We start from the raw sequence: 15,791 nt of genomic DNA, 5'->3' as shown, positions 1-15,791 counted from the left end.
ATCAAAGGACCACCTTCATAGACAGAAGTTCACAACTCATTCAAGATTCAAGTCATGTTACCTATGGTCATGCTGGTTAAATGTAAGTCTCTATTATCAATGGCGATATATAATGAGACTAATCATTTCGTGGTCCGATCTTATACAAACTCCTTTGTATAGAATACCTCCCCTCACATGTCTCTAGATGAATGATCAGAATCAGATCATTTGTGGTACTTTACAACAATTGTAACATCTACAAAGCGAGTCGTATTCGTAGTGTCACCAGAATAAGGTATCTAGGTTTATCCATCTACTATAGACCATTTAGGTTATCACTTAAACATGATCCACTTGTATGTCTCTACATACATGTTTAAGCTACAAGATAATCTTGGATGTTAGTTTAATGGTTTGTGGGTTTAATGCAACTAAATGTCAAATAAAACATCACATATTTTATTAGATAAATAAGATGTTTGTACAATACAATTACAAACTATAAAACCCTACGAGATTTAGGGCATCAACCCCAATACAAGCGACGTTGCATGCAAAATAACATGTCCCCATATAGATGTAGGAAGTTTAGCTCTCATGGTCCAACATTAACTACAAACGTTTTATAAATGATTCTACTGAACTATTTTATGTATGAACATGAGCTACATGATGTTCAACATTTTTCCCAATTGATATACAATAATTATCAAAAGCTTGAGATATAAATTCAGTAGCATTATCAAGACAAATGATCTTAATTGTATAATTAGTACTCTTAACTTAATTATTTGATAAAATAATCTTGCAAATGCAAGGTTTGTGATCATTTGTCGAATGCGTCGATTAATACCATAAAATACTTAAATGGTCTACTTGGTGGGTTAATAGGTTCACATATATCTCCATGAATTCTTCCTAAAAATGCAGGTGATTCAATTCTCACTTTGGTTGGTAATGGTCTAATTATTGATTTGCCTTGAGAGTAAGCATCATGTGATAATTCATTAGATTGAAGAATCTTCTGGCTCTTCATGCATCACATGATAATTCAATAATTCTCATCATTATTGATCCCAAATGACCTATCTTTAAAACTTATAGATTTCTCTTTGATTGACTAGAGAACAATGCATTTTTAATTGTAAATGTTGTTCCTCTAGGTAAAATAATATTTACTTTTCAAAATTCTTCAATTAGGTTTACAAAACTTGATATTGTATTTACTTTTTCTTCCAACATTATCAATTTGAAAAAATATTTTTTATTTGTAAGTATTGTGTATGTAGTTGCACTGTCTGCCAAACATAGATATTCTTTACTCATCTTTTAATCATATATGAAAATGATCTAGGCTTCTTTATTAGAAGAAAATAATTACAATAAGAAAAATAACATTTCGAGTATACAAAATTTAACACTTACTAAGAGAGAAAAAAAACATGAAGATGGATTTAAGAAAAACAACAACAATAAGTTTAGATATTTTAAAATTAAAAAAAAAAACACTTAATGTCCCATCAACTATGTCGATCTTCTCTTCAGGAGATTCAAAGAAGTCTGCCACATCCAAATTTTTCGTATGGGATGGGTCAAATATATCATTATCCTGGTATGCAAATTTTGCTTTCACATTTTTCTCTTTTTCCCTAAGAGAAACTTGATGTAGATCAACTAAATGTTTTGCTCTACGAAAAATACGTGACCAACGCCCATTCATACTACAACACAAGCATTTTTGTTCATCACCTTTTGAATTCTTATCTTGTGAAGCTTTTCCTTTATGATCATCATTTCGTATGGTTCTCTTGAAATTTAGATGATTATAACGTCCACCATGAAAAGAAAAGTTATTTCTTCCACTATAGTGGTCACGACCTCGACCTTGACCACGACCACGATTATTATTAAAATTCACAACATTCACTTCCACGAATAATGTTCTTTTCGATTGGTCGAGATTCATGATTTTTCATCAATAATTCTTTATTTTGTTTGGCCACGAGAAAACATGAAATTAGTTCAGAATACTATTTAAAACCCTGCTCTCAATATTGTTGCTGCATGAGCATTACAAGACATGAAATGTAGAAATGTTTTCTCTAACATACCAGCATCAATAATTTTCTCAACACATAACAACAATTTTGAACTGATTTTAAATAATGCAGAATTATAATCACTTACTGATTTAAAATCTTCTAGCCTCAAAGCATCCACTCATAATGAGCTTTAGGAAGAATAACTACTTTTTTATGATCATACCTCTATTTTAAAATTTTCCACAAGATACTAGGATCTTTTATTGTAAGATACTCTATTTTCAATCGCTCGTGGAGATGATGACGAAGGAAAATCATAGCTTTTACTTTGTCATGACTAAATGTTGTATTTTCTTCTTTAATTATTTCTCCAAGATTCATATTATTCCAGTGGATTTTGGAATCGAGCACCCATGACAAATAATTATTGTCATTAATGTCAAGGGCTACAAATTCTAATTTCGTAACGTTTGCCATGACAATAATATCACAAAAGGTTGTATTTATATTAGAAATTTAATAAGTACTAAATATGCAAAATAAAATTTAATTTATTAATTATAACGAATAGGGAAAAAACAACATGCCTTTAGGACCTACCTTGGAGAAATGAAAGAAACCCGTGCTGATAATGTATTGAAAAAATGAGATGCAACGGGAATATGAGTATTGAAAAAATATAATATTAAAATAAATAAAACATAATATATAAATAAATAAAATAACAAAAATAGAAAATTCCTCCAAAATTCTCCATTTTCTCCAAAATTCATGTATATATTCTCTCAAGATCCACCTAGGCAAAATGACAGGTAGAATGTGGTTTTTACATGGACACTAATAATATGTAGGTATGAGACACATGAGTAACATGTACCACATATAGGAGTTTGACAATTGTCTTTAAGACACTAAGTTTAGACATCTACATTACACCTAATTTAACATATTTATAATAGAAATAAAAAAAAAAAATTCCCCTTGAAAAATGTATCAGTTTCTTTTAATTTTATATATGAATATAAATTATAAACTTTGTAACTTTACACTTAAAATGGTTCCATGGTCTAGTGGTGAGGACATTGGACTCTGAATCCAGTAACCCGAGTTCAAATCTCGGTGGAACCTTCCTTTTACATTTATTTATTTATTTATTTTTCCATATTTCAATAATAAAGTATTACAAAAAACAATCTTAAAATTCAGGTTACGAGTTATTATTCTTAATCAAAAGTTGAAATGTAACCATTCTGTCATCTAATTACTTTTATTCCTAATGTGATTGTTTTGAAAATTTTCCTGAAACATGGTTCCATGGTCTAGTGGTTAGGACATTGGACTCTGAATCCAGTAACCCGAGTACAAATCTCGGTGGGACCTTCTTTTTTTTCTTTTTTTATTTTTTGAAGAGGCCCTTTTTCTTTCATTTTTCATTTTTTTAAAAATAACTTGTTCTTAAAATTTGAGGCCACCAACCATTATTGTATTTTCCTAATCTTTGAGTACATAATTCCACTATTTTAACTTTGGCGATATTTCAGTCCTCAAGTTTAATTGCTTAGTGTGTAGACCAACACTATATTGATGTTTAAGTTCTAACTCTGATCTTTTTTGCCTTTATTTTTAACGATAAAATATTAAAAAACAAATTTATGCCTTAATTTTGTGGTCACAAGTTTTATTCTTCCCAAATAAGTATGTTATTCTACTATTCAGTTATTTGTATTTTTTTTATAATACAATACTTCAGGGTGAAAGATTGAACTTTTGAACTCTAAAAAATTTAGTTTTTTTTTTTTTTTTTGTTCTACACTATGAGTTGAAGTAGGAATTCTAACTCTAATCATTTGATTGAAATAATAAATGTCTTAATATTGAGTCATGTTCATATTTACTTTATTTACATATTTTAAACGTGGATATTAAAAGATTGGTTGCCTTCATTTACTTGCACATAGGAAAAACCAATCTAAATTTTCAATAACTCAATGCCACTAGCGTTACTCTCTTCATTTTAATAGAAATTAGTAAAAGGCTGTTTTAAAGTAATTTTAAAAGTTAGAGAGTTGAAACAAGGTATAATGAAAACTTGGTCTAAACTTCAAAAACAAAATTGAAGTCTACCCACTTGTGTCCATGTACATTACTACTTTTACCGTTCACTATTATCACTTTTTTTTTTTTCCTTTTCCATTCATCTTAAGAGTTGAAATGAAAATTTTGAAATGATAGTTCAAGGAAATTTGGTATAATTTAACTATTTTACATCTCAAATGGGAAAAGATATGGCTCACACTAGCCAAGTCTGTTATGGCTCGCCAGGATCCATGCACAATTCAGTTTAGCTTATACCTATACAGCAACTCTATCATTAGAAACCTCTCTCATAGATAGCATACTTGGCTCATTCGAGTATAGTCTAATCAACCAAATACCAATTACCATCTCAAAAGTTAATGGTTATGTTCAACTCCAAAATTGATTACCATCTCAAAAGTTAACGGTTATGTTCAACTCCAAAATTGTAGGGCTCGATTTAATGAAGGAATGGAAGAGACTTGAATCAAAGATAAAATCAGACTTTTCTTGCTGCTCTCAATGAGAGCAATGAATAAGAAAAACAGAGCTCTTATGGCAATAGTCACTGCATATCACTCATTTTATCTTATCTTAACCAACAAAAGTTCCTAATCAAAAGCTTCCTTCTAAATACTCAACAGCAATGAAACATCCCAAAAAAATGTTCATATAGAGAGAAAAAGCCACGAAAGGAACAGAGTAAAATAGTAACAAAAAACTAAGGGACGATACAGTGAAAAAGCAACAAAAAGTGCTAAAAATTGAAGCTCATCCATGTGAAAAGAAAATTACAGAAAAACAAAAACTTACTGAAATCAGCACTACCACGGATAAATGATCACCATGAAGAACATGGGAACCAACAGACTTCCTGGACGGTTCCTGCTTGTCTAAAATCTCTGACACAGCTTCCTCTGTCACAAAAAATTCTCGAGCCAACCAGTTTGATTTGATTCAAGTCAGCAGATCTTTGAGGATCTTGAGCAAACATCATCAATGGTAAAAATGGTTTCTGAATGAATTACATGATGGTGCATAAACACCTTCTTTTCCCCATATCATTTTCATCATCAGATGCATTTATTTCACTGCATTTGGAGATTAAGACACAAACTAAGTAGAAATACAAACTTAAGATAGGACATAATGACAATTATGATCAGCAATATCTAAGCAATGGGGTTAGATTTTAATTTTTGAGTAGGCCAAGTGTTTCATCAATTCTTATACTTCACTATACCAGGGCTTAATATCAGACACCGGGAGAGCAATGGTAGTAGAATAGAAAATAAGGATAATAATAATCAGATCTCCATGTTTTGAAAATGGTTTAAAAAACACATCTATCATTTGCAAAATCTTAGAAGATGTGCTGAATGTAAATTTTCTGTTAACTTTAATATATTTTAGGAATTAGCAGTATATACAATTTATTTGATATGTGATACAAGTATGAATTCAATCTAAAGTCGAGATGCAAGACAGTATGGTTTGTAAACTATCAAACTATTCCTACCAAAAAAAAAAAAAGAAAAAGAACTGCAATCTTCGTTTGCACTAGGCTTTAGAACTTAAAACTGACCATTATAACTAAACACACATTTATGTCAATTAAGACTTAAAATTTTCCACTGTTCAGAAGGAATGATGTGATGAACATTGAAGCTATTTGGGTGATTGGCTATAATGAAGAATAAATGGAACATGGGCCTATATAAAAGCTTCAAGACGCAAACATTATGCTTTATCTATAAATTGGGTTTTAAAATTATGAAATTTTCATACCTTGGTTCAAATTCTTTGACTTCGGCAAGCTGGCTTCCACAAGTATCTGTCCACTGTACTTTCCTTCTTTCTACATGACTAGAATCACAACTACCCTTTCCTCCCACTGCTTCATTTCCATCAGCATTCCGAACAGAATCTGTAGTAGCATCTGATGCCTTTTTCAAGCTACTTTTAAGCACCATTTTTCTTGCAAGATTATCCTCATCTGAACTAGGAACATGATTCTTTCCATTATCTGAAAGAGGAGATGTCCTTAAACTGTCTTGGCGCTGTGCAGTGGCCGGTTTCTTCAAAGATGGAGTTGTTGGCCCTGCAGGATTATGACGGAAGCAGCGACGAAAGGAGGGGGAGGCACACCTCCAGGAAATCCACGTCTTTGTTGAAGCCAGCTGGATATTAAGGTCAGGCTCGCGGTCCACCAACAATGGCAAAACTCTCATGGGTTTATCTTGGCTCTTCTGACCCAAAAGAAGAAGAGACAAGCTACTGCTATAACCAGAAGCTGAAGAAGAAAAGAACCCTCTCCCTTCTACTGCCAATAACATCAGTTGTGCTCATCTGGGAACCCAAAAAAGAATTTCAACAAAAATCCCTACTCAGAATATTATGAAAATCAGACACCTTCTCATTCATTCATCTATAACTCATAATCAGAATGTTCATCATACCTATCACCACCGACGTTTTCCCCTGCTCATCAGGTCAACCTCTGGATGATAAAAAAAAATTCTACTGATCTGTGCAGATTGGCTGTTGTTTAGAACAAAGTTAAAATGGTTCTAGTTTCCCAAAGCATTTAAATACATACAAATACTCAAACCATAAATCCGGTGATCATGGGGCAACACAAACAACAGAATCCTACGAAATTTGATCTTAAAAAGAAAATGAATCACCATCTTGATGCCCTCATCAGTCACAAATTACCCTACAAAGTTCTCCAAAGTTATCGCCTAACAATGTGCCAACAAGAATGAAGAGAAAAACGCCAGGATGTGCATAAAGTGTAGGTATATTCAATGCACAGAAATTCTATTTCAGGAATCGAAGTAAGAAGACAGAAACAGATAAAAGCTTATGATATGAAATTAACATGCTTCGCGTTTTTAATGCAAAAAGTTCTCCAAGATTCAAAGCTGGAGGCTACGGCCGGACATTTCAACATTATCTACTATTGAAATCTAACCACTGCTACACTACTCAGCTCTGCTAACCTTTTGGATCCAGCGGCAATTTCACATAGTGAAGAGAATTTTCAAATTATCAACATTATTGAAACAAAAATCGAAACATATTCATTGCAGCTATGAAGTAAGGATAAAGAACAAACGAACTAATAAATAATTGGTGGAAAAGAAAAATAAAGAGCTGCTATTATACCGGACCACATGAAAAGAATCTTCCGCCGTTATTCTAATCTTCACGAAACTCGATAAGATATAACTTTCAGCTTTTCTTCTGAAACTCTCAAACGCATCCAAAAACTCCGATAACGAATTGAAATCTACAATCTCCTGCGCAAAAATCGGGAACCGCTTCAAACAAAAATCGATAAACAACACGAACATCTCACTAGCCATGAACACTCAGTTCGCGAACTCTAAATTTGTACTACATATGCACAGCCATTTCAGAAATTTGCAAATAACTTCCACTTGAGAAGACCATTAACAATTACATTTATCAAACAATTTTTTAGCAAAATGAGGATTCACATTCTTCGAAACAAACAGAAATTCGAAGAACGATCCATTTGATTCGATTCCTCGGGTAGATAAAAATGAGATCGAACAGAGAGGAAGAAAATTGTGGCTGTACCTGACTGCAGATTCGAACCAGGTGTGACAGAGAGAGAGAGAGAGAGAGAGAGAGAGAGAGTAAGGCGACTTAATCGGCAGCGTTTCGGAAGTGAAATCGGCGGCTCTGACGATTTTGCTCCTGAAAATGGGAGTAGAGATAAAAATCGCCGAGGAATTGGGAGAGAGAAGAGAATATTTTAAAGAATAGAAGAAAGGTAAAAAAGGATAAATAAAAAAAGAGAGTCAGAGCCGTCTCTGGCTTACATTATTTTAGGGAAGACAAAGATGGTGACTCTCAGGCGCATGATAGTGATGGGCCCCATCTATTATTTTTTGTTTATTTATTTTCTTTACTTTTTTTTTTTAAAGCAATTACTTTCAAGTTATAATTAACTCTTGAAATAAAAATTAATTAAACGAGTATTACAATTTGTCTAAAAATAATAATAATAATAATAAAAGAGTATTGCAATTTTAATCTTGAAATTTAAAAAGAGTTACAAATTTAATAATTAAATAAATTCTCACTCAAATATTGCTAAAAAAATTATTTTATGTATTTAAAAATAATGAATTACCTTTATGTATAGATAATTTTTTAGAGAAAAATAATATTAGAGTTTTTTTTTTAAAAAAAATAGTTTTGAAAATGGTAATCTATAATTAATGTCAAACTATTTTTTGTAATATTTTATTTTATTTAAATTAAGGAGTTTGAGAAGAATTATGCATAGTTTTTTGGGGTAAAATTATTTGGCAAATTAGTTGAAATTGAACTTTTAAGTTGATAATCAAAAGTGATGAAATTTGAAATTTATAGTTTAAATTATTAGGTTCAAATTTGATGTTTGTTCCTTCATTTTTTTTCCTTATAATAAAGTAAGGAATTTTTAGATAAATTGCAAAAATTACATATGAAATATGGTGGCACAATTATACTTTTAAACTTTTAAACCTCGTTTGGTAACTGTTTCATTTTTTGTTTTGATTTTTGAAAAATAAGCATGTTTTCTTTCCATTTCTTTTTTTAAGTACAATGGTTAAATTCTTAGACAAATTTTAAAAACAAAAACAATTTTTTAAAAGCTACTCTTTTTAGTTTCAAATTTTGATTTAAATTTTTAAACTATTGGTAAAAAAGTAGATGATGAAGAAAGAAAATTACAAGTGAAAGTAGTGTTTATAGATATAATTTTTAAAAACAAAAACAAAAAAAAACAAAATTGTTATAAAACGGGGTCTTAATTATGAAAATTGAGCCCTCAAACTCATATAAATGTTAAAATTAGATCCTCAAACTTGCAGTAGTTATACAAATTAGACTCCCAAATGATAAAAATTGAACCATTACGGTCTAATTTATACAATTACTAAAAATTTGAGGATCTAATTTTAATACTGATATATGTTTGAAGTTTGATGTCTATAATTAAAACTTTGAAGGCATAATTACAAATACCGTAATATTTTAAGACTGGTTTTTTAAATTTATCCCTAAATTTTCTTAAGATGGACAAATAAAAATGGATGTGGGGTCAATCGTCATTTCCGATGGGGATTTTTATTTTAAATTCTCTTTCCAATAAATGGAGACAAATTTTAATAATTTCTCGACAGGAAATAGTCCAACTATTTTAATACGGGCGCCTTATGTTATGAATTTATGACTGATTTGGAATCGTTTTTATTTTCATTTTATTTTTGTTATTTTAGAATAACATTGGTATAAATTGTTTTTTCTTAATACTCTAGAAGAAAAAAACTAAAATCAACTCATTTCTGAATTTTGTACATTTTCTTAATCTAGCTGAGATTTTATATAAATATAAAACAAATAAAATATGTTGATGTGTCGATCTCCATCGATTGCTCTGGAGCCTTTTAAACGTAGGTGAATTGTCCTAAAAAGAACTCTCATCGATGTGATGTCGAGTCACACATACTTTCATACTTAAATTAACAAGTGGAATATTTAGTACGACTATGCATGCAGTTCTTTATATCTTGTGGGATGGTGACGTCATTGACCTCAGGTTCACATACTATTGTGTGGGAGAATGTCGAGATGGCAATGCACAGGTGGTAGTTAATTCATCTCGCCTATTACTCCTTTAGTGAAACAATTGAGGGCTCAACTTGATTGTTATGGATTCATTTAGTCTTGGGAGAAAAAATAATAAAATAAATTTTTTTTTTTGATGATATTTCTTTTTACTTTTTTTTTTATGATATTAAAATAAAATAAAGTTAAATTCGCTGTTTTCTTTTTTTTAAAAAAATGCGACGATCTTTTATATTTATTCATTTTTTAAAAAATATTTTAATGAGATTTAAAATGTAGGCAAGATATGAAAACATATCACGACAAAGTTATATACTTAAAGTAATTATCTCAATATACCTTTAAAGTTTGATGAATTCATTTTGTCGAGAGAAAATGCAAAGAGAAACTCAAATAGTTTATATATATATATATATATATATGAACTCAAAAGCACGATAATTTTCAAAAATATATATTTTTTTTTACAGAAAATAAATATAATTTAGCTTTGAGCAAAATATAAGATAAAATATTTTTTAAACAGTATAAAACAAAAGTTCAACTATAAATTTAGTTACTTCTGTGTCTATTTGATTCATAAATTTTTAGAGTATATTCCTAAGTGTTCAATTTAAGTCTAGTACGTCTCTAAACCTTTTATTTTGAGTCTAATAGGTTCTTAACATTTTAAAAAATATATATATAAAATAATTTATCTTTTATATATAAATTTGAAATTTCTATCAAATGAAACTTTAAACTTTCAAGTTCATGTCTATTAAACTTATATATATTGAGTAGGTTAGGGACATATTAGATGTAAAAGTAAAAAAAATCAAGAATTATTGGACCAAAAACTTAAAGTTTAAGAATTTACTAGATATTATAAAGTTCAATGAACACAAAATTGAAAATTTAAGGATATATTATACTTTTTGTAAAAAATTTAAAGATTAAATAAATACATACCTCGAAGTTGAGAGTCTAAACTTTTAACTCGAAAACGATTATAAATATATTAAAGTAATAAAAAGAAATTTTAAGGAGAAAAATAGGCTAATTTCTTACGAATGTATCATTTTGAAATGAGAAAAGAGGAAAGAAAATAAAAAAAAGTAAAAAATAAAAAATAAAAACAAATAACTGCTTTATAAATTAGATTCCTTGTTTGGAAATAGGAATGAAGCAATCTGGAAAATTAAAATTGAGTTGAGAAGATTAAATCTTATTGGCATGCTTCTATTTAGGGGAACACTCATAAGATTTTGAACCAAAAATCAATGTAAAATTGCCTTTCATTAATTACATGTCTGCCCTGTCCTTTACTCTTTCTTTTAATCAATAATAATTATTGCCTACCATTCACCTTTTTCCTTCATGCCACATGGGCTAGGGTACCGCCCATCTCTAATATCAATCATGATTATACGCTAGGTTTGAAATACATTTTTAATTATTTAATTTAAAAATATAAGTTGTTTTTGGAAAAAATTAGAATCTCCGACAATTATTCAAAATAGTTTTTTAAGTGTATTTTAAATCGTTTTTATCATAAGTATTTGATTAAAAATGATTTTTTGAAAAATATTTTTTTTTCTCGAATCAATCCAAATGGGTCCATAACATATTGTATAAAAAATAACATTCAACTCTCAAAAATTTCAATTTTTTTAAAAAAATTAAATTAAATGAATTCCATTAGTGTTAGTATATTAACGAAAACCGTTATTGTTTTGAAATATCTATGAAACTTTAAATAAATAAATAAATATATTTAAACTTTCAAAAGTTGCATCGATATTTTTAATCTTTTGAAAAACAAGTTTAAAAATATTCTTAACGATAGTATAGTGATCGATGTTATTGATGTTTTTTTTTTTTTTTTTCTATATAGATACTTTCATTTTTTTTCTTATTTGTCCAATTTATGTACCAATTTTTTCAACAATCAAATATAAACCAAAACTTCAAGTTGAAGCATAAAATCCTCAAAAATTTTCAAACTTCTAAAATCAAAATCTCCCTTGGAACTTACCAAAACGATAAATAAAAAAATAAAAAAAGACGTATTTAGCTATTAATACATACTCAACTACTAACATATATTCTTATTAAAATATTTAAGTTCTAATATCCTTTGGTGTTTTTATTATTTTTTTCTTATCGCTTGAGGTTTACAAAAAGGAGGAAAAGGGCAATTGAAGGAGATGGGAAAAAAGAGGGAAAAAAAGAGAATTGTTAGGCCATAGGGGAGAGATAGAAGAGGGAGATGATTGGATGTATATAATCGGTATTGTCATTTTTAACTCTTCTTCTACTTTTTTAATGGTAAGGGTACTAATGCAACTTTTAAAAGTTTAGAGATATTTTTGTATCAATGTATTAACGATTTCTGTTGATATACTAACAAGTACATATATTTTTGAAACTTTTCAAAAATTGAAAGGTATTTTTGAAACAAAATATTAATAGTTTCCATCTAAAACTAACGTTAAGGTATTTTTGAACTCTTTTTGAAAGTTTATAAGTAGTTGAAACTTTGAAAATTTGAGAATTACTTTTTACGCAAAGTAGAAAGTTCAAAGTTTTTTTTAAAAGAAAAAAATTAACCTAATATATGTTCACAAGCTTATCACTTATGTGTGTGAGTGTATATATTTAAGGAAAGGCACTTCACAGTAGGGTTGACAAAATTCTCCGCGAGGTTGGGTCCTCATAGAGTCCTACCCCGATTGGGGTGGAAAATCTCCGGTTTGATCGGGGATGGAGTCAAATCGGGGACCCCTCCTCGTCCCCGTCCCCGACCCCATCTTAATTAGATTTTAAATATATATATATATATATATATATATATATATATATAAACAAACAAACAAATAAATATAAATGTATTAGGTAGTTAAGTTTTCACATTTAGTCTAGTTTTTTATTTAATCCAATATAAGTCCAACTAAAGTTCCAAGCTCAAACAAAATAAAATCCCCATTGGGAAACAAAAAGGAAAACGGGGAATCTCCGCCCCTTTTCCCGCCACCCTCCCCCGTCCCACCTCGGTCCTGTTACCAACCTTACTTCATAGAGCCACTAAGGGTAGAAACAAAGGCCTTGTAGAAATAGTCGAGGAAAACCACTCATGCAAAATAAAATCCAATTTGCTCACTTATTCAAAGAGGAAAGAAGAGACATTAACAAAATAATACACAAAAACTCCAAACTCCACCGCCACACAGGGGGAGGTTGTGAGTAGCCCCATTCGTTAATCTCGGGCACCATGCGAAAGATGCAACTTGGCCAGAGCCAAATAGAAAAGTAATAAAAAAGTGTTGAACATTCAATTTTGTTGAACTTTCAATTTCGTGTCTAATATTTTTATAACCCAATCAACAAATTTTAAAAATTATAGATTTATTAGACAAGAAATGAATGTTTAAAGTTCTATTAAACATAAATTAATTTCATATCCAATAGATTCGTTAATTTAGAAAATGCTAAAAATAAATTATTTTTATTAGATGTAAAATTGAAAATTCATCAACTTAACTATATAATTTAAAGCTTATAGACCTAATTAATTAGAGATAATTTGAAAGTTTAAAGGTTTACCAAAGGGTTAAGAGTTCATCATAGGCTAAAGTTATAATTTAACCTTCATTTATTATTTTTGTTTGAAATATGTATTTGCAATTTATGTTTAGTTGCAAGTTTGATCATAGATTAATTGATAATAGTTTATCTTAAATCTAATATTTAGTTATAACTATATAACTAATTTTGTGTGTGTGATATTATCAAACACATTTTTGAATAAGTTTGAGGTAGAAAAAGTTCACTGAAAGAAAAGTTTTTAATTTTTCTACAAAATTTATAGAAATTTAATTGATAGGCACTTTGAGTTTCTTCGTTAGAAAAATGACATTTTCAGCTATTTTTTTTCTTCAATTGTCAATTTTTACATTCACTATACTAAAGATTAAAACTATATAAAAAAAAAAATTAATTTACGAATGACTTAAGTGAAACAAATACTAAAACATTATTCTCGATTATTATTCATTTCGTTCCTATGTCTTTATTCACAATCGAATGAAAAAATGAGGAAGTAAAAAAAAAAAAAACGAGCGAGAATAAAAAAGAAATAAAAAGCAACAATCAAACACAATTATTTTTATCTCCAAACATCTTATCTATATACGATCCTAATAAACTTCAAACCAAACAGTTCATGATATATTAATAAGTTAAACACTATACTTATTTGGGTATAAATAATTAGTAAGCTCCAAAGTTTCATGTAAAAACAAAGGAGAGGTTTTGTGTAAGATTTGACATTTCTGAAATGGAAATGACAATGGTTGGCGGTTTGAGAAAAAAGGTATTATTCAATGGATGAATAAGCATTATTTTGTCCCTAAGCAGTTCATCTAGGCCACTTATGGCCTGCATAACTTGACATTTTGAGTCCTGTCTTTGTGGGCCCAAAACAAGGCCCAACATACTTTTTCTCTCCTCTTTCTATTATAGTCATCTACAAGGAAGAGAGAGAAATTAATTTTAAAATAGCTTCATGTATTTATCATCCCAAGTTTCAACCATCTTTTGGTTTGAAATTTAAATGAGATAATCATTTTGTTTTTAGCTTTATGTAATAAATACTATTTTTATTATTTTGATATTTTATTTTCTTTTAATTGTTTCAGAAATTCTTTTGGGTACGACAATCGTAGGATTGGATCAGTGGGTAGACATCATGGTTTATATGAGGAAGGGGTACAGGACGATGTTGTTCGGTTTGTGTGGGCATGCCTTTCAAGACTATCGGTTGGACTCTTCGAAATCATAGGGGTGTGAGATGTCGATGGCTATGGAAGGATCTTTTGATGTTGTCTATAGAAGTTTGTGCGATTGTGGTAGGACTATGAGATGTGATTTCAACAGAACAATTGTGTTTGGTAGTGGAATTGGATAGTGTAATAGTTGTGAGGTTTTGACTGTGAAGGATGAGATATCAATTTGTATGAAACTAGTGGCAGAAGAGATTCTGTCTGTGAGGGTGCATTAGGAGATTTAGTTTTAGCACATTTGATGTTCTCACAATATGCTGGTTGATGACTTAGCTCGTCGGATTACGAATGGGTCTAAATCTCATTGTTGGCAGGATAATTTTCCTACTTAGTTGTGTCTTCTGGTTGAGGTAGACTTGTCTAATTAGCTTTGTAGTTGTTGGGTTTTTTTTTTTAAATTAAATTAAATTAAATTAAGAACCTAAAACATCTTTTTAAAATACAAAAAGGGTAGATTTCAAAATTTAATTTATGTTTTTAGGATTGGGCTAAGATAAGAACCAACCACATATTTGTAAAAATAGTGAAAACATACCATATAAATTGATTTGTTGTTGTTTTTCTACATTTTTTATTTCATATTTAATAGATTAGTATGTATCAAACATACGTTTGTCTAATATATTAATTATTATTTGAAGATTATGTGGCCAGTTAAATTTTAAATTTTTTTATTTATTGAAAATATAGTTATTTAGTTTATACATGTTAAACTAATGGAATTCACTGTAGAGACTTTTTATATATAAAATTGAGAGTTTATAAACCTATTGAAAATTACAAAATGCATAGGATATAGAGACAATATCAAGTTTTAGGACTTATTAAACTGTTTAAAGTATACGATATTAGACACAACCATACAAGGATCCACCATTTAATTTAAGATGTGTTTGGATTAATTTTTTAAATATTTAATTTTAAAAAGAAAATTGTTTGTTAACCACTTAAAATAGCTTTTTGAAATACTTTTAAAGTTTATTTTGAACTGTTTTTATAAGAAAGAGTTTAAATAAAAACAACTTTTTTAAAAAACATTTTTTTTTCTAATCAATCTAAATTGATATTTATTTTTTATATAAAATTTTAGTCAATTAACCATTTTGATAATTTATTTTGTTGTTGTTTAACTTTTTCTTAAAAAATGGTAGTCATAGGTTCCGATATTTATTATTGTGAGCATATGTGAAATTACATTAGTGGATCATAGTTAAGT

General features: G+C 29.2%; 1 protein-coding gene and 2 non-coding genes across 6 annotated transcripts; 2 read left to right on the top strand and 1 right to left on the bottom strand.

Annotated features, from left to right (window-relative positions):
• The first annotated feature begins 3,080 nt into the window (after positions 1-3,080).
• TRNAQ-CUG (transfer RNA glutamine (anticodon CUG)) lies at positions 3,081-3,152 on the top strand. The gene has a single exon. It is a non-coding gene; the product is annotated as a tRNA-Gln (tRNA).
• A 180-nt stretch (positions 3,153-3,332) lies between these two features.
• TRNAQ-CUG (transfer RNA glutamine (anticodon CUG)) lies at positions 3,333-3,404 on the top strand. Its single transcript has one exon. It is a non-coding gene; the product is annotated as a tRNA-Gln (tRNA).
• Positions 3,405-4,653: 1,249 nt separating this feature from the next.
• On the bottom strand, positions 4,654-7,854 carry LOC150036726 (uncharacterized). 4 transcript variants are annotated; one of them, XM_090312879.1, is made up of 5 exons: positions 7,710-7,854; positions 7,272-7,405; positions 6,560-6,641; positions 5,889-6,449; positions 4,654-5,191 (listed from the first exon to the last, which is right to left on the bottom strand). In XM_090312879.1, exons 4-5 carry the CDS (start codon positions 6,434-6,436, stop codon positions 5,125-5,127), a joined length of 615 nt encoding a protein of 204 aa, XP_090169005.1. In that variant the 5' UTR covers positions 6,437-6,449; positions 6,560-6,641; positions 7,272-7,405; positions 7,710-7,854; the 3' UTR covers positions 4,654-5,124. The 4 variants fall into 4 exon arrangements, with proteins under 4 accessions (XP_090169005.1, XP_090169007.1, XP_090169008.1 ...); XM_090312881.1 differs by having other exon boundaries at positions 6,560-6,628; XM_090312882.1 differs by having other exon boundaries at positions 6,560-6,628; positions 7,570-7,717.
• Between the last annotated feature and the right edge of the window lie 7,937 nt (positions 7,855-15,791).

This window comes from Benincasa hispida, chromosome 4 (genome assembly GCF_027475165.1).
Source record: "Benincasa hispida cultivar pf3 chromosome 4, pf3_genome.v1.1, whole genome shotgun sequence".
In the NCBI taxonomy this organism is placed as follows: Eukaryota; Viridiplantae; Streptophyta; class Magnoliopsida; order Cucurbitales; family Cucurbitaceae; genus Benincasa; species Benincasa hispida.
This window is presented reverse-complemented; position numbering and strand designations above follow the sequence as displayed.